The 23362-nt window shown below is 42.5% G+C and overlaps 1 protein-coding gene across 15 annotated transcripts in view; it reads right to left on the bottom strand.

Moving 5' to 3' along the window:
* Positions 1-5871: 5871 nt before the first annotated feature.
* GAPVD1 (GTPase activating protein and VPS9 domains 1) overlaps positions 5872-23362 on the bottom strand; it is a 109828-nt gene continuing 92337 nt past the window's right edge. For all 15 annotated transcript variants that reach the window (XM_024252248.3, XM_024252252.3, XM_002820213.6 and 12 more), the window contains 9 exons: positions 22265-22387; positions 19688-19817; positions 18808-18917; positions 18338-18497; positions 14353-14540; positions 13325-13538; positions 9714-9786; positions 8479-8676; positions 5872-6597 (listed from right to left, as the gene is read on the bottom strand). In XM_024252248.3, coding sequence (XP_024108016.3) covers positions 6457-6597; positions 8479-8676; positions 9714-9786; positions 13325-13538; positions 14353-14540; positions 18338-18497; positions 18808-18917; positions 19688-19817; positions 22265-22387 — 1337 coding nt within the window. In that variant the 3' untranslated portion in view covers positions 5872-6456. The remainder of the gene's footprint in view (positions 6598-8478; positions 8677-9713; positions 9787-13324; positions 13539-14352; positions 14541-18337; positions 18498-18807; positions 18918-19687; positions 19818-22264; positions 22388-23362) is intronic.

Genomic DNA, 23362 nt, shown 5'->3' with positions numbered 1-23362 from the left:
TGGGCCCCATCCCCAAAGATGATCTAGTTGGTCAGGGTGGGTCACAGCATATATTTCGACCAGCAATATGTTGAATTGCTAAACAGTTAACAGAAATAAGATTACCATGGTTTTCACATTCATTGTTTACAACAGGCCCAAGGACTTGGAACTGAGAGCTGTTTCCGCTTTAGCATAAAATGTGGAAGGTGTTCTGGATCCCCACAATAGCCTATATGGTTCTTCGGCCATATATATATTTTTCTTTTTTTAGAGACAAGATCTCGCCCTGTAACCCAGGCTGGAATGCAGTGGCCCAGCCTGGAACTCCTGGGCTCAAGCCATCCTCCCACCTCAGTCTCCCAAGTAGCTGGGACTACAGGCACGCACCACCATGCCTGGCTTATTTAAACTTTTTTTTTTTTTTTTTTTTGGTACGGACCAGGTCTTATTGTTTCGCAGGCTGGCCTCAAACTCCTGAGTTCAAGCGATCCTCCCGCCTTAGTTTCCCAAAGTGCTGGGATTACAGGCATGAGCTAAAACACTTTCTCTGGCCACGGGTCTTTTTTTTTTTTTTTTTTTTTTTTTAATCTATGGGCTATATTTTACTACCCTAAGTGGATGGAAAGGATTCTTCTGGAATGAAATAAGCGAAGCAAAAGCTCTTCACTGAATACTTCAATCCTTAGGCAGAGGACAAATTTATGGCCAAGAGGAGCTTCAGCCCTGGTTTCTCTCTACAGGATCACCGCCCATTTTGCAGCAGCATGGCAGGCAGGCTAGTGAAGCTAGTGTCAGTAGCTCAGTATCCTGTGGGGAAAAGCTACGGAGCCCTGTACTTGCGGAAAGGGTTGAGTGGGTACAAGCGTAACAGCAGTCCAAGCGACACAGGTAAATTCCAAGTTGGCAAGAAAAGCTGAATGTTATTTTTGGTTCTAGGCGTCATACCACTCGTTTTAATATTGAAGAGTGGGCCGGACGCGGTGGCTCACACCTGTAATTTCAGCACTTTGGGAGGCCGAGGCCGGTGGATCACCTGAGGTCAGGGGTTCGAGACCAGCCTGACCAACATGGCGAAACTCTGTCTCTACTAAAAATACAAAATCAGCTGGGCGTGGTGGTGCATGCCTGTATTCCAGCTACTCAGGAGGCTGAGGCAGGAGAATTGCTTGAACCTGGGAAGTGAAGGTTGCAGTGAGTCAAAATCAAGCCATTGCACTCCAGCCTGGGTAACAAGAGCAAAACTCTGTCTCAAAAAAAAAAAAAAAAAAATACTGAACAGAGCAAATGGAAATGGGCCCTAAGCAAGTTTTTAACTATTTCCTTCTAAATGAAGTGCAATCAATATAAGAAAAGTGCCTTCCCACCAGCAAGGGAAGCCTGAAGAATGAGTTAGTACTCCTTGTCAACAGCAACTTCCCTTGGCTGAAAAGATTAATAAAGGCCTAAGTGAATACTGTGATTAGATGGCAACACTTTTGCTTTCAAAATGAAAAATGATGAATAGCTACCAAATATAGGCATTAGGCAGAAACTGTTTAATCTACAGATGAAGGGCTGGGTGCAGTGGCTCACTCCTGTAATCCCAGCACTTTGGGAGGTTGAGGTGGGCAGATCGCTTGAGCTCAGGAGCCTGGGCAACATGGCAAAACCCTGTCTCTACAAAAAATACAAATATTAGTCAGGTGTGGTAGTGTATGCCTGTTGTCCCAGCTACTGGGGAGGCTGAGGCTGGAGGATCTTTGAGACCAGGAGGCAGAGGTTGCAGTGACCCTAGATCCTGCCTCTGCACTCCAGCCTGGGCGACAGAGCCAGACCCTGTCTCAAAAACAAACAAACAAACAAAAAAAACCTTAGATGTTCACCATTGTGTTAGTAACTACCAGGTCATTCTAGTTCCTTCTTGTGCCATACTTAGCAAACACCCTTATTGTTCAGATAAAAAAGATGTGTGTGAATTCACCGAGAACATCAGAACATTCGGAAGTCAAATACGTTTTCAGAAATGCTTCTGAATATAAAATAGATAACAGAAACATAAAACCCAGTGAATCAAACTGCTCTCCCTTTTTAATCAGTTTTATAGAATATTTTACAGTACTAATCGCATTAGGAGACAGGATGGGTTTCCTGTACATATACAAGATTGTGCAAGCTCATTAACTGAAGCTTATAGAAAGGTTTTATCAGTTTCAAAAGAGGCAGTACAGCTTTTTAATCCAGGTGAAGCACAAGAAGAATCCAGTAGACAGGAGAGTATTAATTTGACAGAGATGAATTCCCCTGGTGCATGGCCGCTACCCACACTGTCTGCCATTATCCAAGTGGAGACGTCCTCTCTCTTGAATTGAACCCTTGCTGAGCTCAGGCCTGTGGGATGCGGCAGCCCCAGGGTCACTCCATAGCTCAACCACAACTTAACACGGAAGCAAACTATATTTTCATTTCTCCAAGTGTTCTCAAGAGTAATAAAGCTATTCCTTGTCCTACTACTTTCTAACCTACACTCTAAAATATATTAAGTAATTTTTAACCTGGCAAAGTTCTCAAGCATTTTGGCATTTAAAGTATTGCAAATACCTCATCACTGTTAATCCACTTGCTAAAAATCCTTTGGGCTTCAAGATCATTTCAGATTTACTTCCCTTAAAATTAAAGCAATTGCGTACAAAATAAACTCACTAGACAAATATTTAAAAAGAGAGACAACAGACTTTTCTTTAAAGAAACAAAGCAGGAAGAGACAGGAGAGAAAAATCGAGGAAGCACCAACTGAGGAAGTGAACCCACTATACTTCTACGCAATCCAGTAATAATTCTGAGTGTATTCCTACTTTCCCTCTTCACACCCAATCACATAGGAGAAAAACAATTTTAAAACACCTCGTTGACCTTACTTCGTCCAAAGTGGAAATTTCCATGGCAAACAATAGGAAAAAGAGTGCCCGGGTTCAGCACAGCAGTCAGCTACAGATTCTTACGGCAAGAACACAGCCCCTGTACTGGGGCTCTTGCTCATGCACCTCAGGGACACATTTGTAAAGCCCACTTTAAACAATGGCTTCCAGGACATAGGAAAAGAAAAATCATGCAGCACATTTGCAATCCCTCAGAAAACCTGAGCCTCCTACTACAGCGATTTAACTATCTGTATCAGAAGGCTTTCATAAGCAGGTTTTTATAAAGAAAAAGCAGAAGAAAGCAATTACTGTGGCTGAGATTTTACCTAAAATGGAGAAAGAAAGCAAAATGTTTGACATGTTTAAATATATATACATATAATTTTGTGGTTGGGCGTGGTGGCTCACGCCTGTAATCCCTGCACTTTGGGAAGCCGAGGTAGGCGGATCACTTGAGGCCAGGAGTTCGAGACCAGCCTGGCCAACATGGCGAAACCCTGTCTCTACAAAAAATACAAAAATTAGCTGGGCGTGGTGGCAGGCACCTGTAATCCGAGCAACCAGGGAGGCTGAGCCATGAGAATCACTTGAGACTGGGAGACGGTGGTTGTAGTGAGCCGAGATCACAGCACTGCACTCCAGACTGGGTGACAGAGCAAGACTGTGTCTCAAAAAAAATTAAAATATAATTTTGTAAGTAAAGACAATCTTCAACTTGTATTTCTATTACTTCTAAAAGCAGAATATTAATACAAAATGCAAACTTGATTTTTCTTTTCCTCAGAGAAGTTAATCCCACAAGATTTCAGGGGAGCTGAGCCAACTCTCTCTCCATTTAACATCTACTATATAAATTCTATGTAGTAACTGATGGCTACTGAATGTTCCCTGGGCTGATTTTGCACTTTTACACTAATTTTTCACGTAAAATAAGTACTGGAAGGCATTGGAGGAAGAAACATTTGGGGAACAACTATTCCTCTTTTCTGAAAAAAAAAAAAAAAAAAAAATCAAATCACTCCCCATCTCACGTACTTGTCAAGAAATCAAACAGTGATGGTTAATGCCGAAGTAGTCCTTGCTCCTGACAGACTTTCAGAGGAAACCTTAGCTGCCCCTGCAACAGCTGTGCTGTGCTCCTCCGCCAGCTACGGAGTCATGAGCACCCGAACCCATTTCAGAGGTGTCACAGATGCTAAATCTCTGGGGATCTACCCTCAGCCCTGGCTCCAACACCGCACAGCCCCATCTCCTGCCTCCAGTGTAGCCCTTCACCCCAATCTCACCACCTTCTCTTCCACAGAAAAGAGCCCCGATGCAATGTCCACATCTTCATATTTATTTCCACAGTGTTAACATGGAATAGACTTAGCAACCATTGTAGAGAAAAAAAAAATCTCTCATTGGTTTATGAGTTAAATCCTGTAACAATGAATTTCAACCATTCAAAGTCTGCTGCTGCTTAACATTTACTGAATCAAAGGCTGAAGTAAATGGACTCCCATCTAGGTCTCAGAAATCACACAGCTGGCCTCGTGATGTATTTACGATGGGATTTAACTTCTAATACAAGGCAAGTTTGACAGTTACAGCCAATGAAGCGCACGACTCTGTACATGGATTTCCTGATCTAACATTCAAAAACATTTCATAGTACTAGTTTAATTCTGATCTCTCTCTAGAAGGCAGAAACCACATCCCACACTCCTATGCAATTTGTTATTTTGGTATTGTAAAGTAAATGAATAAGAAGGGGTGGAGGCATAAAGAAAATCTAGTTTCTGGCTGGGCACGGTGGCTCACGCTTGTAATCCCAGCACTTTGGGAGGCCAAGGTGGGTGGATCACGAGGTCGGGAGATCGAGGATCATCCCGGCCAACGTGGTGAAACCCCGTTTCTACTAAAAATACAAAAATTAGCTGGGCATGGTGACGTGCGCCTGTAGTCCTAGCTACTCGGGAGGCTGAGGCAGGGGAATCACTTGAACTGGGAGGTGGAGGTTGCAGTGAGCCAAGATCACGCCATTGCACTCCAGCCTGGGCAAAAGGGTGAGACTCTGTCTCAAAAAAATAAAATAAAATAAAAACAAAGAAAAAAAAATAAAATCTTTAGGCATTCCCAGACACAAAGATCTCAAAGACAGACAGCAGAGAGCCTCCGTATTCACCTGCCCGAGGCTGTTTATCACAGTTCCCTTAAAAGATGCCTGGAAATGCTCCCAACAACAAGGGACTCAAGTATGGGGCTGAGTTTGTTATAAAAGCAGCTAAATGTGTTTAGGAAACACACAAAGTGAAACCAGACAGTGATGGCCCACGTACAAGACTTGTGCTTGAAGCTTTGGTGTGCCTCCATGGCCAATTTTTCAGGCACCAAAACCCATTCCTGGTTAATTATTGATATACAATGCAAACCAAACTATGAAAACACAGACTTTTTTTCAGAAGAGGGAAATAAAGGCACAGAAACCTGCCAAAATAGATATTTTTTTCCGTAAGAATAGTATGGTTGATTAAAATAGTTTATCACTAGTAAAACCTGTATCACTAGAGCAGACAATACAAATTAGTTTTTTAAAAAATGACATTCACTGAATTCTTGGTCTGTGCATTCAATGTGAATAATCATCAAAAATATATTACAATTAAAGGTTTGTAAGGAGCCCTGTCTGGGATTTCTGCAGTGTATTATTTCGGAGGAGAAGAACCACCATAAAGTATGAGCTATCCACTGTTCCTTTTTATATCACGTATGGTAATCAGTCTATTTCCTAATGCAGGCTCACAAACTTCCATGGTGAGATGTCTAAGTGACTTAGTGACTTTCACACTCATTAAAGGCAGCCCTGTCCATCAAACTCCATACCTAGAAAGTTCAATAAACTGTATTACATTTTAATAAATATTTCTGTGTACTTTTTGTTTTTTGCTTTTAAGCTCAGCTTAAATTTTGTCAAGGAAACCATTTCACAAGACAGTATGTCACAGCCTACTATCAGCAATAGTCCTTGTTTATTAGAATCTGCAGATGTCCATATTACATCAAATATAAATATATATTATATTTACATTTCCTTCTTAGCTTTTCAATTTAGGTGAGTGTATTTATAGATAATGCCACTAATGCACCACTATTATAATCCTCAGTGCAACTCATATCTTCTTTCCATTAGATGCACATTAATGTAAGACAGCATCTTAAAAGAGGGGTACTGTTCTTTTTTAAAATAAAAGGAAAGAAACGGTATCCAAGAATGGAGGTCTAGAAATTTTCTAAGAGATTTTTGTTCCGTTTTTTAATACTTAGAAATACTTGAAAAATGTGGTCCCTTTTTGTAGTACTAGTCTCTACTTGGGGACAAGAAAATAGAATATGCAACTCAGAAAGGAAAGAGCCCAAAGACGAGAGAACCTGCTTGTTAGCTCATTAACCTGTTTAGTAAAGATCTGCTTTAAAATGCCTGATGCTGTACAATATTATACAAAAACAATCTTCAGCCTTCAAAGCAGCTGATGCGCCTTCTCAGAGATCTGTTTGTCTGATTAACAGTCTGCTGCCTGGTGGGCCTTGGTCTTGGTCACTTTCGGTCATCGATGGTTTTAATGAATTCTACTGCTGCTGTGAACTGCATCCACCAATAGGACTCCTCTCCAGACAGACAGCCAGCATAAAAGCTACTGATATACTGCACAGTAGACAGCAAACAGGGTGGATTTGCCTAGAGAAGTGAAAAATAAAAAAGGGTCAATTACTCAGATGTCATAGCTCTGCCAAAATCATTTAAGTGTTTTTCGAATGTTCTTCTATAAAAGACATACCAATCCTTTTGAAAACAACCCCAAAGTTATTTTTTGGAAGTAATCTGTGAACCCTAGTTTCCATGAGTAGCAATAATATGTTGGAAAGGCAACCCAGGTTCTAATTTCAGCTAATCTATCTAGAGGTTTCTATCCTTGCAAGTCCTTAACCTCACTGGTTTCTAAGAAGGCTGAACTAATCTCTGCGGTCTTACTCAACATCCCAGGATTTCAGAATGTTAGATAACAAAATAAATGCTGTAAGCAAATTGAGTTATATCTGGTAAGTCCAGGGAGAATAAGCTGAGAAAGAAAAAACTAAAAAAGATGACATGCCCTCTGTTGCCAGAGGTAACACAGGACATTTCCTGAATTTTTTTACCTTCTTCATGTGGTGAGAAAGGGCACAGGCTGTTAAATGGTTAAGAGGAAGAGCTAGGGCCTTTTCCTTAAAACTAGCTTAAACTGGCTCTACACAGGAACTAGATTTATCACGTGTGGAAGCCAGAAGAGCGATGGCCAACAGGAGGAGCTGTGATGGCCAACCCCATGGGTTTCTCCCTCCAAGCTAGGAGTTCAGGTTGTAGAAATATCACAACGCTAAGAAATAGTAAGACATATGTCACACACACTTTAGACAGCAACAGCTGGGCTGAGCTGACTGCAACACACAAGTGATACGATCACTTAGTGGCTGTGTGCACCCAAACTACATGGTCACCCTCAAAATGTTCAAAATAAACCATTTAAATGATGAAACTTTAATTTTAAAGTCAACAAGAACTAGAGATGTCAGTACTTTTATACTACAATTACAAAATAAGAAGCTAAAAGAGGAAGGAGATTGGTAAGTTTTGTAGGCTATGTGACAAGTACTGCAAGGAATTCCATATTAAAGAAGACGGTAAAAGTATAATAAAAAGAACCTGCCCTCATCCATTCATTCAATAATTATATACTGAGCCCCAACCAAGAACTTCAGGCACTGCTTTTTTTTTTTTTTTGAGATGGAGTCTCACTCTGTTGCCCAGGCTGGAGTGCAGCAGTGTGATCTCAGCTCACTACAAGCTCTGCTGCCCAGATTCAAGTGATTCTCCTGCCTCAACCTCCCAAGTAGCTGCGATTACAGGAGCCTGTAATTTTTGTATTTTTAGTAGAGATGGGGTTTCACCATCTTGGCCAAACTGGTCTTGAATTCCTGACCTCGTGATCCACCCTCCTCGGCCTCCCAAAGTGCTGGGATTACAAGCGTGAACCACTGCACCCGACCTAGGCACTGCTTTTTAGCTGAAAATGTTCATCTAGGAATCTAGTCCTCCCATCCTTTCTTTTGAAAACCCTAAGGTAAGAACAAATCTTGGCTGGGCGCAGTGGCTCATGTCTATAATCCCAACACTTCAGGAGGCTGAGGAGGGCGAATCACTTGAGGCCAGCTGGAGACCACTAGACCAGCTTGGCCAACATAGCGAAACCCTGTCTCCAGCAAAAATGAAACAAAATTTGCTGGGCATGGTGACGCATGCCTGTAATCCCAGCTATTTGGGTGGCTGACGCACGAGAATTGCTTGAACCCAGGAGATGGAGGTTGCAGTGGGCTGAGATCACACTACTGCACTCCAGCCTGGACGACAGAGTGAGATTCTGTCTCAAAAGAACAAATCTTGACATTAGGCACTTTCTTTCTGAGTAACCCAGAGCTTGTGACTTGGAAAAGAGCCAAGATATCTACGGTTGTGTGAAGCCCTGTGCCACCTGCTCAGAATGTCACATAACTCCTTAACTGATAGTAGTAAGGGGCCCACCTTTATCAACACAAACACCAACACAGGAACAAAGTCATCCGCTCCAGGGACAGAGTCCTCATTGGCCAGGCTCAGGAGGTTCATAATCGTAGAGCACATTCTCAGGATGCACTGCACTTTGTCCCGGGGGGTTTTATAAGCACTTATTGTCCTGATTTCTGATTGTGCAGATGGCCATGGCGCTTCTCGAAGATAAACCTGAGTGAGACCATAGACAATATACAGATTCTGAATCCAGTGGCAACCCCGCGCAGTGACTACCGCAACCTCTGTGTCAGGAGGCAGAGGATAATGTGGTTGCTTTTTCCTCTCTTTGGTAAAACCATATTGCAGGCCCCTTTCCCCTTCACTAAAGATTGAAGCATAACTTTAAACTTTTAAATAAGTTGCTTTGCATTTTAAAATACAGCAAACCAGATATCCATTAATAGAAAAAGGGCATTCAACAGCATGGAAGCTAGAATTCACAAAATTTCAAACCATTCTTTCTTAAATAGCTAGAATGGAACTTCTCTACATTTAGTAGCTGATTCCAGAAGTACAAACTACTAAAAGAGGACTTTTCCTTAAAACTAGCTTAAACTGGCTCTACACAGGAACTAGATTTATCACATGTGATAAAAGAGGTTAATTTAAAAATATGTACCATTGTTGCAGTAATTCCAGAAATAACAGATTCAAAAAATCAAAGACAATTAAAAATTTTATGCTAATTCATGCCTCATTAGTGGGGGTTGTAACAAAAACAACCAGAAAGCTCAAATACCTGAAATTTTCATGTTTTCTTATTTTCTAAGAGATGTAGGACAGGTAAAAATGCTAATATCAATGACTAAAAGGTAATCTGAGATCACATGCAGACTCAATGACCTCTCCTGAGACAGCATATCTCACTCTTTGGAGTGCTATCAGCCTCCTGCTTCTTCAAAACATTTCTGTAGAAACCTGACTATAAAAGCACCGATGGAGAGGTACTGCTCCTGAGAGCAGGGCTGGCTTGAGAAGTGGCATCAAGGAAGGGCTCCTCACAACTGGCTTTCTACTATTTCATACCAGGGAATTTTAATCCCTGAAAGCATCTTCAGGAACTTCACAGTTAGACTGAATTACATAGAGTGAAAATGATGTTTTATATTTTATCGCATTTCAGTTCCTTGAAAACGTGGTAACATTATATGGTATAATAACACGCAGCATTTAGTTAACATTACCCATGCTATATAAACCTGTATTACCTCTGGTATCTGAAGAGCTCTGTGATTTGCAGTCACTACTTTAGACAATCTCTGGATATGTTCATGAAGAACCCTGAAAACCCCCCAAAATACACATGTAAATATTCATTTCAGAAAATACGGTACACAAACAGTCATCATTGATTTTTACAAAACACGTGAAACATGTTGACTAGAGATGGATTACAGCTAGATATGGATTACAGTTAGAGTTGAGCCTCTTAGACAAGTATTCTTTCCAGTCTGCTCAGAAATGCTGAGTGAGCCAAGGGGATGCAGGGAGGGGAGGGAGTCTTTCCTCTCTGGACCAGACAGCACTGCAACGGAGAAAGGAGAGGAGCCCTTAGTAGGAGCTGCTTGGACACATTATTTTGTAAGGCAGAGGAAAAGAAGGAGCGGGGGGGAAAAAGTGAGAGGAAGCAGAAGGATCAAAAGCCAGAAACCAAAGACATTAACTACATGGAGAAGGGCCTCCACCATTCACCCAACCTTTCACTTTGTCGATGAAGAGAAGTAGGCTTAAAAAGGGAAAAGGCTTGCCTAAGCTACACAGGTGTCAGTAGCAGGGGCTGAACCCAGCTTCCTGGCTGCTCGTGTTCCTTCCAATTCCTCTGTTGGCTTTCCACCCTCTATAAACCCCACAGAAATGCCATGGAGGGTGGGGAAAAATAATCTTCTTCAAAGTTGCTGTTTGTAGTCAATATGGTTTGAATGTCCCCCTTCCTTATCCTATGCCTAAAGGCAAAAACTGGTACTCTGGGAGAAAACAGGCCCCATCTGGCATATTAAGCACAGAAGTCTGGGGTGGGCCAAACACTGTGAGACCATAAACAAATGAGGAAGGCAGATTGGAAGGATCCTAACCCATTTCACAGGAAAGTGAATGCTCTCAAATATCTATGCAACATCTGAAAATCTCCATGAAAAATATTTATACAAACATAACCCACACCCCGAGGATCCTATTACACGGATCCCTGGGAGTCAGGCACAGTAAGCCACTGTCACTGTTAAGAAGCATGGTAACAACTTTAACATGGTTGAGGTCAGAAACAGGGTTATGAAGCAGTGCTCAAGAAAATACAGAAGGCCGGGCGGGGTGGCTGATACCTGTAACCCCAGCACTTCAGGAGGCCAAGGTGGGCAGATCACTTGAGGTCGAGTTCGAGGCCAGGCCTGAGCAACATGGTGAAAACCCATCTCTACTAAAAATACAAAAATTAGCTGGGCATGGTGCCATGTGCCTGTAATCCCAGCTACTCAGGAGGCTGAGGCAGGAGAACCGCTTGAACTTGGGAGGCGGAGGTTGCAGTGAGCCAAGATCGCGCCATTGCACTCCAGCCTGGGTGACAGAGCGAGACTATCTCAAAAAAAGGAGAAAATACAGAGGAGGAAAAATAAAACTGCAAAATCTTCCCTAGTCTCTTTACCCAAAAATAATCACTATTACTATTCCAGGTTAATTTTTTCCAAGATTAATTGTTTTTTTTTTAAGACAGAGCTTCGCTCTGTTGTCCAGGTTGGAGTGCAGTGGCGTGATCTTGGCTCTCTGCAACCTCTGCCTCCTGGGTTCAAGCAATCCTCCTGCTTTAGTCTCCCAAGTAGCTGGCATGACAGGTGTGAGCCACCATGCCTGGCTAATTTTTGTATTTTTAGTAGAGACACGGTTTCACCATGTTGGCCAGGCTGGTCTCCAACTCCTGAACCTCAGGTGATCCACCTGCCTCGGCCTCCCAAAGTGATGGGATTACAGGCATACGCCACTGCGCCCAGCCAGGATTAACATTTTTAAACAGCTTTATTGAGATATAACTCACAAGCCATATAATTCCAGGCATTTTCTGGTATTCAAATACTTAACTGTTCATTCTCTCTCTCTCTCTCTTTTTTTTTTAGACAGAGTCTCACTCTGTTGCCTAGGCTGGAGTGCAGTGGCACGATCTCAGCTCACTGCAACCTCTGCCTCTTGTGTTCTAGTGATCCTCCCTATTCAGCCTCCTGAGCAGCTGGGACTATAGACGCAAGCCACCACACCCAGCTAATTTTTGTATTTTTAGTAGAGATGGGCTTTCACCATGTTGGCCAGGCTGGTCTTGAACTCCTGACCTCAGGTGATACACCTGCCTTGGCCTCCCAAAGTGCTGCGATTACAAGGGTGAGCCATGACGCCCGACCAACTGTTCATTCTTAATAAATATATAATGAGCACATATTAGAAGCCAACCACTGTGCCTGGTGCTGTTAGAATGGTTAATAAAAGCATTATTTCCTGGTCTCGCAGAGGGAATAAGCCAGTGTGGAGAGAACACTCATCAAAGGATCACACAAACTAGTGATTAAGAACAGGGGAGAGGCCAGGCATGGTGGCTCATGCCCTGTTATCCCAGCTCTTATCCCAGCACTTTGGGAGGCTGAAGCAGAAGGATCGCTTGAGTCTAGCAGTTTGAGACCAACCTGGGCAACACAACAAGACCTCGTCTCTACAAAAAATAAACAAGGCTGGGCGCAATGGCTCATGCCTGTAATCTCAGCACTTTGGGAGGCCAAGACAAGCGGATCATCTGAGGTCAGAAGTTCGATACCAGCCTGGCCAACACGGTGAAACCCCATCTCTACTAAAAATACAAAAAAATTAGCGGGGCATGGTGGCACATGCCTGTAGTCTCAGCTTCTTGGGAGGCTGAGGCAGGAGAATCGCTTAAGCCCAGGAGGCAGAGGCTGCAATGAGCTGAGATCACGCCACTGCACTCCAGCCTAGGCGACAGAGTGACACTCCGTCTAAATAAATAAATAAAAACAAAATCAGCCAGATGTCATGGTGTGCACCTATAGTACCAGCAATTTGGGAGGCCAAGGTAGGAGGATCACTTGTCACATGAGCCTGGGAGGTTGAGGCTTCAGTGAGCTGTGATCATGCCACTGCACTCCAGCCTGGGTGACAGGGCAAGACCCTGTCTCAAAAGAAAAGAAAAAGAAAAAAAGAACAGGGGAGAATTTTGCGCCCACAAGGAACATTTGGGAATGTCTGAAGACATTTGGTTGTCACAATTGGTGGGGTATTACTGGCATCTTGTGTGTAGAGGCCAGGGATGCTCCTAAAGATCCTATAATGCACAGGATAGCCTCCCACATCATCAACAATCTGGCCCCAAATGTTAGTAGGGCTGGGTTCAGAAACCATGACTCAAACAGATGTCAAATGGCAACTGTGGCAAGTGCTAAAGAAACGCAGAGGCCTGAGAGAGCCCTAACAGGATGTAACCTAGTCAGGAGAGGCTTCATCAGGGAAACGATACTTAAGTCAAGATCTGAAGCATAAGTAAGACTTAATCACAAGAAGGAAGGGAAGATTAGTTAAGGCAGAGTAAACAGCAGTGCTTTCCAAAGAGGCTATACCAATTTCTATTCCTTCCAGCTTGACTGCCCACATCCCTGAAAACTGGGTATTATCATTCTTTGTGATCATGTAACTCTGACAGGAGAAAAATGGTAACCAATGCATTTCCTTTTACAATCAGATACTAAGTTACACATACAGCTTGCCTAAAATATGGGCTACCTGGTAGATCCCTATGTAGTTCCACATAGGCACTCAACATAGAACTACTCACTGGTCGCGAAGTATGTCCCCATCCTGATTAGGGTAGAAGGCGAGCTTGAAAATCCGGTTCATCACGCTTCGCTCAATGGCCAGCTGTGCATCTTGAAGCTGTTCTTCACTTGCGTTTTGCCATATGACATCCTGGGCCATTGCACCATAAAGAAACTGCAGAAAATCTTCTACCTGAGCAGTTTTATCATCAGCTGCGGTGAGTTTCTGAAAGTCTCCAAAGCAAAATAATAATTTTTAAATAGTTTAATAAAAACTATCTAAATAATTTTAAAAAGGAAATCATAGAAATAATTTTAATCACTAGCTATGCAGACACCATGTTCTTAAAGCCAAAAGTGTTTCAGTGTAGTTTATTTTAGGACAATATGTAGCCATATAATTAAATCAGGAGAAAAAGTAAGAAATATGTCAAAGTTTAAGTGCAAGGAATTTGTTATAAAAATATGTTTCTAGGTCGGGCACAGGGGCTCACGCCTGTAATCCCAGCACTTTGGGAAGCCGAGGTGGGCGGATCACGAGGTCAGGAGATTGAGACCATTCTGGCCAACATGGTGAAAACCCATCTCGACTAAAAATACGAAAATTAGCTGGGTGTGGTGGCACATGCCTGTAATCCCAGCTACTTGGGAGGCTGAGGCAGGAGAATCCCTTGAACCAGGGAGACAGAGGTTGCAGTGAGCTGAGATCGTGCCACTGCACTCCAGCCTGGCGACAGAGCAAGACTCCGTCTCAAAAGTTTCTAAAAAAAAAATGTTTGGTTTTTTCAAAAAAATGAGAAAATTTGTATAGATCCAAAAATTTACCAATGTCCCCAAATTTAAAAAGTAAGCTACAGATATTCAATCCAGGAGAAAAATACAATTTATTGGTTTGACATCAAAGTTTAATTTATTAAGATTCCATAAAATAATTGGGTATTTAAGGCATGCAGATACTCGAACAAACTAGCAAAACAAAACAGTATTTCTAAATCTTCCTAACAGTATTACAGGTGAAGAGATGCTTAAACTAAAGGTATTGAGATACCTTGAATGAATTCCCTGATCTTCTTTTCCTTGCTCTCAAGCAGTAATCTCACACAGACAGTGGTAAAGTATCGATTGGCCACTTCTTTGTCCCGCAAAACCCTCTGCAATAGCCTTTCCAGGTGAGCCTGTGTGGTCTGTAGTCCTTGTCGACAACGAGTGAGATAAGCAATATATGGGGCTCTTTTTCTAAAAGGAAAAATACTTTGCATGACATCAGATATATTCAGTGCATACTCTCTTTGAAGAATAAGCGTCCTAACTTTTCTTTAGAAAAATTACTGCACAGACTGGTTTTACAAAGTAGCATGTCTGTGCTCTCTTCAGTAGCACATATACAAAGTAGCATGTCAGGCTGCAGACATGGTAGAGACTGATCATGGTGCCAGCTGAAGAACAGACCCATTTTGCATTTTGTTTGGGACGATCTATGGGGCTGAAGACTTAGTTACCTAATTCACTAAATGTTACTAAGCCCCTCTGCATACTTGGTGTATTTTACACTGGAGCTATAGGACCTCATACTTAATAGGAAACTGACAGCTACAGATGACTAACAATAACAACAAATACAGGTTATATGTCACTAGGTCACAAACATCCCCCACCAATTACTTGCTTATAGTCTAAATATCACATTCACTAGAGTGCCCATTCCCTAAGCCTTGAAGCCTCCTCACTACCTAAGCATCTCAGTTACATTTTTCTCCATAATCATGAGCAGGGGACTGGCAGCAGAAAAAGCACAGCAATTCCTAAGGCTACTTACTTCTGCTTCTCTGGTCCAGGAAAGTAGGCTTTCCTATCATGACTAAAAAATGATATATGATATTCTAGTTGTCCTGGCCTCACAATATAGGCATACCTCTTTACCTGCTTTTGTGCAAAGCTGAAGTAAATTGCACTCTTCTATTTGGAACTGCTTATTTATAACTACATTTCCAGAGTAAATATCCAAATATGTTGCTTAGAAATTGATATGATTTGGCTGTGTTCCCCACCCAAATCTCATCTTGAATTTCCACATGTTGCGGGAGGGAGCCGGTAGAAGGGAATTGAATCATGGAGGCAGGTCTTTCCTGTGCTGTTCTCGTGATAGTAAGTCTCAAGAGATCTGATTGTTTCAAAAAGCGGAATTTCTCTGCACAAGCTCTCTTCTCTTGTCTGCTGCCATGTGAAATGTGCCTTTCACCTTCCGCCATAATTTTGAGGCCTCCCCAGCCACATGGAACTGTTAAGTCCAATTAAACCTCTTTCTTTTGTTAAATTGCCCAGTCTCAGGTATGTCTTTATCAGCAGCACGATAACAGACAAATACAGTAAACTGGTACCGAGAGTGGGGTACTGCTAAAAAGACACCCAAAAATGTGAAAGCAGCTTTGGAACTGGGTAACAGGCAGAGGATGGAACAGTTTGGAGGACTCAGAAGAAGACAGGAAAACGTGGGAAAGTTTGGAACTTCCTAGAGATTTGTTGAATGGCTTTGATGAAAATGCTGACAGTGATATGAACGATAAGGTCCAGGCTGAGGTGGAGATGAGGAACTTGTTGGGAACTGGTGCAAAGGTGACTCTTGTTATGTTTTAGCAAAGACACTGGTGGCATTTTGCCCTTGCCCTAGAGATTTGTGGAACTTTGAACTTGAGAGAGATGATTTAGAGTATCTGGCAGAAGAAACTTCTAAGCAGCAAAGCATTCAAGAGGTGACTTGGGTGCTATTAAAGGTATGCAGTTTTTTTTTTTTTTTTTCTTGAGATAGAGTTTCACTCTTGTTGCCCAGCCTGGAGTGCAGTGGCGTGATCTCAGCTTACTGTAACCTCCGCTTCCAGGTTCAAGCGATTCTCCTGTCTCAGCCTCCCAAGTAGCTAGGATTATAAGCACCCACCACCCAGCTAATTTTTTGTATTTTTAGTAGAGACAGGGTTTCACCATGTTGGCCAGGCTGGTCTCGAACTCCTGACCTCGGGTGATCCACCTGCCTTGGCCTCCCAAAGTGCTAGGATTGCAGGCATGAGCTACCGTGCCCGGCCAGCATACAGTTTTATAAGGGAAACAGAGCATAAGCGTTCAGAAACTTTGCAGCCTGACAATGCGATAGAAAACAAAATCCCATTTTCTGAGAAGAAATTCAAGCTGGCTATAGAAATTTGCATAAGTAATGAGGAGCTGAATATTAATCCCCAAGACAATGGGGAAAATGTCTCCAGGGCATGTCAGAGGTCTTCATGGCAGCCCCTCTCATCACAGGCCCAGAGGCCTAGGAGGAAAAATGGTTTCATGGGCCAGGCCCGGGGTCCCCATGCTGTGTGCAGCCTAGGGACTTGGTGCCCTGCCTTCCAGCCGCTCCAGCCATGGCTGAAAGGGACCAACACAGAGCTCAGGCTGTGGCTTCAGAGAGTGCAAGCCCCAAGCCTTGGCAACTTCCATGTGGTGTTGAGCCTGTGGGTGCACAGAAGTCAAGAATGGGGTTTGGGAACCTCCACCTAGATTTCAAAACATGCATGGAAACGCCTGGATGCCCAGACAGGAGTTTGCCGCAGGAGCAGGGTCCTCATAGGGAACCTCTGTAAGGGCAGTGCAGAAAGGAAATGTGGGGTCAGAGCCCCCACAAAGAGTCCCTACTGGGGCACTGCCTAGTAGAGCTGTGAGAAGAGGGCCACTGTCTTCCAGAATTCAGAATGGCAGATTCACTGACAGCTTGCACCATGCACCTAGAAAAGCCAGCAACTCCACACCAGCCCATGAAAGCAGCCGGGAAAGTGGCTATACCCTGCAAAGCCACAGGAGCGGAGCTGCGTAAGACCATGGGAACCCTGGCTGGGTGTGGTGGCTGACACTTGTAATCCCAGCACTTTGGGAGGCTGAGTTAGGTGGAACACTTGAGGTCAGGAGTTCAAGACCAGCCTGGCTAACATGGTGACACCCCAACTCTACTAAAAAATACAAAATTAGCCAGGCGTGGTGGCGCACGCCTGTAATCCCAGCTACTTGGGAGGCTGAGGCAGGGGAATTGCTTGAACCCAGGAGGCAGAGGTTGCAGTGAGCCGAGATCGCACCATTGCACTCCAGCCTGGCCAACAAGAGCGAAATTCCATCTTGGGGAAAAAAAAAAAGAAAGAAAGACCATGGGAACCCACCTCTTGCATCAGCGTGACCTGGATGTGAGACATGGAGTCAAAGGAGTTCATTTTGAAGCTTTAAGATTTGACTGCCCTGCTGGATTTCAGACTTGGATGGGGCCTGTAGCCCCTTTGTTTCTGCCAATTTTTCTCATTTGGAACAGCTGTATTTATCCAATGCCTGCACCTCCATTGTATCTAGGAAGTAACTAACTTGATTTTGATTTTACAGGTTCATAGGCAAAAAGGACTTGCCTTGTCTCAGATGAGACTTTTGACTGTGGACTTTTGAGTTAATGCTAAAATGAGTTAAGACTTTGGGAAACTGTTGGGAAGGCATGATTGGTTTTGAAATGTGAGGACATGAGTTAGAAGCAGCAAGGGGCAGAAAGATATGGTTTGGCTGTGTCCCCACCCAAATCTCATCTTGAATTCCCATGTGTTGTGGGAAGGACCCAGTGGGAGGTAATTGAATCAATGCGGACAGGTCTTTCCTGTGCTGTTCTCGTGATAGTGAATAAGTCTCACAAGATCTGATGGTTTTAAAAAAGGGGGGTTTCCCTGCACAAGCTCTCTTCTCTTGTCTGCTGCCATGTGAGATGTGCCTTTCACCTTCCGCCATGATTGTGAGGCCTCCCAGGCACATGGAACTGTAAGTCCAATAAACCTCTTTCTTTGGTAAATTGCCTAGTCTTGGGTATGTCTTCATCAGCAGCGTGAGAACAGACTAACACAGAAATCTACATCCAGGAAAATATAGCCAAGCACTTTGTAGGAAGCCTAGATTCATTTCTGAAATAAGGATAAAAAAGAAAACACTTGCAGCTAACAACTAGGTTTAAAAGCTGAACAGGTGGGGTATATTACCTGTAGTCCTCAGCAATCGAAGCCAGCAGTTTCCTACAAGTCCTATTATCAAAACGGCACACACAGCGCATTGTTTCTTGAAGTTGAGCCATTAGATTCTTATCTTGTAAATTAATTGCTTCAGCTATTTGAACTTTTAAGAAGCATACAATTTCATTGTCTAAATAAAAGATACAAGAATTCTGTTATTATTGAGGATTTCCATGTGCTTCATTAAGCTAACTCTCAGCATTTGGGACGTCAATTCTGCTTTGTCATGTATCATTAGAACTAAGCTGTATTGCCACTCCCAATTAGAAAATACTTTAATAAACCATCAGTAATCAAAGTGCCCTTAAGTGACACTAATATAAACATATTAAGTTGAACCATATGGAATTGCTGTACAGCTTCAACAGCTGAATACTGGCAATTTCATATGGTGCAACCCACAAACATAGGAAAAATTAAACGATCCTGCAGCAATTTACCTTCTGGGTCTGTGTGGTCTGGTAAACCATTCCTTGTTGAATGGGTCAGCACTGGGAAGGCAACAGAGTCCGCAGAGCAAAGAGCAAGCCTCAGTTTCTTTTTCGCATCTCTGAAAAATGAGTAAATACATTAATTTCTTTATCCAGATATGGTCACATTTTACAAATACTTACTATATAAATTAATGTTACCTTAGGACTCAAATGTTTCAAATATTTTAAAGAAGATGATTCTTAACTGACACTCCACTTTAAAGAACAGGCTTTCTAATTACCCAAGGAGCCAGGTGTGCTCGGGCCAAGGACCATTCTTTAAAGCACCAGAATCAAACAACAAATCCTTTCTGACCTTTTTTCATACACTGAGTTCTATGACAGGTGCTATAAGAATCGGAAAAGCATATTATGGCAGAGTGGGAGGGACCACGGAAGTCAGAAGCCCCCAGTACCCAGATCTGGAATGCCTCCTGGCACATCTCTTTAGAAACGCTGATGCCACAAAATAAGCTCACTACCTGACAAGAAACCCTTTCTTCTTTTTTTTTTTTTTTCTTTTTCTTTTTTATAGAGACGGGATTTTGCTATGTTGCCCAAGCTGGTCTCCAACTCCTGGGCTCCAGCGATCCACCTGTCTCGGCCTCCTAAAGTGCTGGGATTACAGGCGTGAGCCACCACACCCAGCGAGTTTTTTAAATCCTTTAATTAACACCTTTGATACATAATATCTACAACTGAAACTAAGTCTTCTTAGTAAATAGCACTTCATTTTTCTGTCCCTGCTTTATACATTTATTGACTCAACACATCACTTGACTTGACGTGACTGCAATGGTGCTGAAAAGTCCAAACCCGAAAGTACCAAATCCTATAAAACAAATACCTATAAGAGAAAGCTGAATCCTGCGGGTGGGCTGCTTGGCTCGCAGAGTCTGGGAGATCATCAGCCGAGATGTTCTGCAGTGCTTCGTCACGGGGAGAATCATGTGCACTTTCACCATCACCCATAACCTCTAAACAAAACCCACCCCCAAGAAATGGATAACCAGGTTCATTTGGAATATTATGGCACTAGTAGGTATTCAGAGCAACTCAAGAATAAATTACCATGGACTAACAATAAGAGTTCTCTGGAAAAAAAAGAAAGAAAAAACAAACTTCAAATACTTAACTGAATTATCAATAGCAACAATTATGTATCAAGAGACTAGTTGCTGAGAAGAGAGTGGTTTTACTTCTTATCCCAATACTAATGCAAAACAATGAACTAATGCAAAATAATGAAAGTCCACATTAACTTAATAAAGTGAACATCTTAGAATCACTGAACCAGAGAACTAAACGAGGCTTCAAAAATCATTTTATACCCTCATTTTATAGACATGGACTCCTGCCCAGTCAGAAAATGGCTTGCTCTAAATTCCTTGGTTGGCCAATGGCCAAGGTTGACTATGGGTTCAGGTCTCCTGATTCTCTCTACTGGAGGTCTTCCTGCTACACCCAAGAGTGAGTCAGGGGACCAAATCACACATGCAACAAGGTCAGATCTGTGGTTTCCAAAGTTGGTTTTATGTCTTAATCAAGAATATATAATACACGGCTGGGTGCGGTGCCTCACACCTGTAATCCCAGCACTTTGGGAGGCTTTGGTGGGTGGATCACATGAGGTCAGGAGTTCAAGACCAGCCTGACAAACATGGTGAAACCCTGTTTCTATGAAAAATACAAAAATCAGCCACGTGTGGTGGCACACACCTGTGGTACCAGCTACTCGGGAGGTCGAGGCAGGAGAGCTGCTTAAACCTGGGAGGTAGAGGTTGCAGTGAGCCAAGATTGCGCCACTGTACTCCAACCTGGGCCACAAAGTAAGACTCCATCTCAAAAAAAACCACACACACAAAAGAACATATAATACAATACATACATGTATACAATCAAAAAGAATAAAAAGTTTGGCCAGGCATGAGGCAGGAAGATCGCTTGAGCTCAGGATTTCAAGACCAGCCCGGGCAACACAGCGAGACCGCACCTCTACAAAAAAAAAAAATATATATATATATATATATATAATAAATATATTGTGTTCATATATGAAAATATCCTTATTCTTCGGAAATAATTTCAAATGCTTCAGGAAAAAATATAGGGAGAGACCAGCCTGGGCAACACGGCGAAGCCCCGTCTCTACAAAAATATACAAAAGTTAGCTGGGCCATGCCTGTGGTCCCAGCTACTCAGGAAGCTGAGATGGGAGGATCACCTTAGCCTGGGAAGGTTGAGGCTGCAGCAGTAAACCATGATTGTGCCACTGCACTCCAGCCTGGGTGACATAGTGAGACTGTCTCACAAAAAAACAAAAACAAAAACAAAAAATATATATATACACACACACACACACTCTATATATATGGCGGGAATGTGGCAAAATGTCAAGAATTGATAAGTCTAGATAGAGGGTAGATGAACTTTCATTGTATTATTCTTTCAATTCTTCTGCTATTTGGAAACTATTAAAAATAAGAAAATACAGGAAGTTCTCCTTTCCACCCACTCTCCCTCTGGGGCTTCCTAGGAGTCTTCCTCAGAGCCAGCTCATGTTACCAGTTTGTTGGGAGATTCTTCCAGGAGATACTCTATGTGCATATAAGCATAAACACATATTTATGCAGTATACTATTTATGTTTTTTTTTTTTTTTGAGACAGGGTCTTGCTCTTTTGCCCAGACTGGAGTACAGTGGCGTCATCTCAGCTCACTGCAACCTCCGCCTCCTGGGATCAAGCGATTCTTATGCCTCAGCCATCTGAGGATTATAGGCATCTGCCACCACATGCAGCTAATTTTTTGTATTTTTGGTAGAGACAGGGTTTTGCCACGTTGGCCAGGCTGGTCTCAAACTCCTGGCCTCAAGTGATCTGCCCACCTTGGCCCCCCAAAGTGCTAGGATTGCAGGTGTGAGCCACCGTGCTCAGCCCCTATTTATGCTTTTATACACTTTTTCTCTTCATTTATCTTGGGGACTATATCTCATTTTTATGAAAGCTATTCAGTATTCTATTAGGAGGAAAACAGAATCCTTTAAAATAAGTACCAGGTGACAATGGATAACTTGTCCCTATTGGGACAAGTTGCTCCCACAGCTATATTGAGAGTGCGTAACTGGATAAAATTACAAAGCTGTAGACATTGAAAAAGAACCCCCTCCCAACTTCCTGTGGGCCAGTCACCCCAGATGCAAAGGAGGACAACTCTAAGGCATTTGAACATTCAGGGGTACCCAGGGCTAGTGGGAGAATCCAGAGAAGGACATCAATTTAAATATTTGTTTAGGCAGTCTGTAATTTTGAGGTAGTAAACTGATTCCCTTAGCTATTCTTTCTTTTAAAGGCCACTTAAATTCAGATTACCTTTATCACTATGATATAAAAGTTTACTACTCAAATCTCTGTCATGATTATCACCTGTACTTTCATAGTTTGCCATTGCTCCATCACTGGGGCTGGTCCGTTTAATGGCATTCCTGTATTTGTCCAGAATATCCTCAGCCACCTGAGCTTGTGCAATGAGTCTAGGGCTGGGATCATCTGCAAGGGAAACGAGAGTGAGAGAATTAGCCCCTTTGGTTTGTACCAACTCTGATGTTAGTATGACACCAGTAGCATAATCCCAAAGGCGGATTAGGAGGTAAGACTTAAAAAGAGCACATATCTCAATGTTAAGAGGCACCATGCAGCTGCCTACTCATCCCATTTCTAGGTCTGAGAGCCTTGCCAAAGCCGGAAATTGGGAAGAGTAGCTCCACCTTCTCATCATCACCAGAATGACAGTGTCAAAGTTCAGGGCAGACTGAATGGATGACGGATTTCTAAAGTGTTTGCACTCAAATCACCATTATCAGCAATTCATGCTAACAGAACTTCCAACAGTGCATTTTTACATGCAGACTTCATTTATTCAGACATCTCTATGCTGAAGGAGGAAAAAAAAACAACTATTCAAATTTAGACTTAAACCCCTTTAAATAATAACAAATGTCCTTTTCCACTCTTCCTTTATGAATCTCTCTCCACGCATTTGAAAACTAACAATATTCATATTCTATCTCACTAGATCTCACCATGACAGTGCTGCTGCTGGAATAGAGCACTTTTGTGCATGCAATGATGTCAGAGGCACTCCTAGAGAATCTAGACATTCTTGGGGAGTGCTGGAATTGTACCTGGGATGCACAGAGAAAAAACTTGTCACAATCACAAATGCAGCACTGTTTACTGACAGGACCACTACTCTGTCAAAATCAGCACATCAAAAATATTATCCTGGAATCTAAAATAGTAGTCAACTGGGTTGTTAAAGCAAGGGATTGCTATAGATCTACAGGACAAAGTTCCATAGTGAAACACAAACTCCTGGGTTAGACCTAGGCCAGACAGGTGACCATAAATGTTCACATTCTGGTAGAATCCCATTTTCTAAAAATTATAAAAACACATCAAAATCACTAGATTTTATATATATATATATATATACACACACACATGTATATATACATATACGTA

The sequence above is a fragment of the Pongo abelii genome, chromosome 13 (genome assembly GCF_028885655.2).
Source record: "Pongo abelii isolate AG06213 chromosome 13, NHGRI_mPonAbe1-v2.0_pri, whole genome shotgun sequence".
Lineage (NCBI taxonomy): Eukaryota > Metazoa > Chordata > Mammalia > Primates > Hominidae > Pongo > Pongo abelii.
The sequence above is the reverse complement of the archived record's forward strand: the minus strand, read 5'-3'. Positions and strand labels throughout refer to the sequence as shown.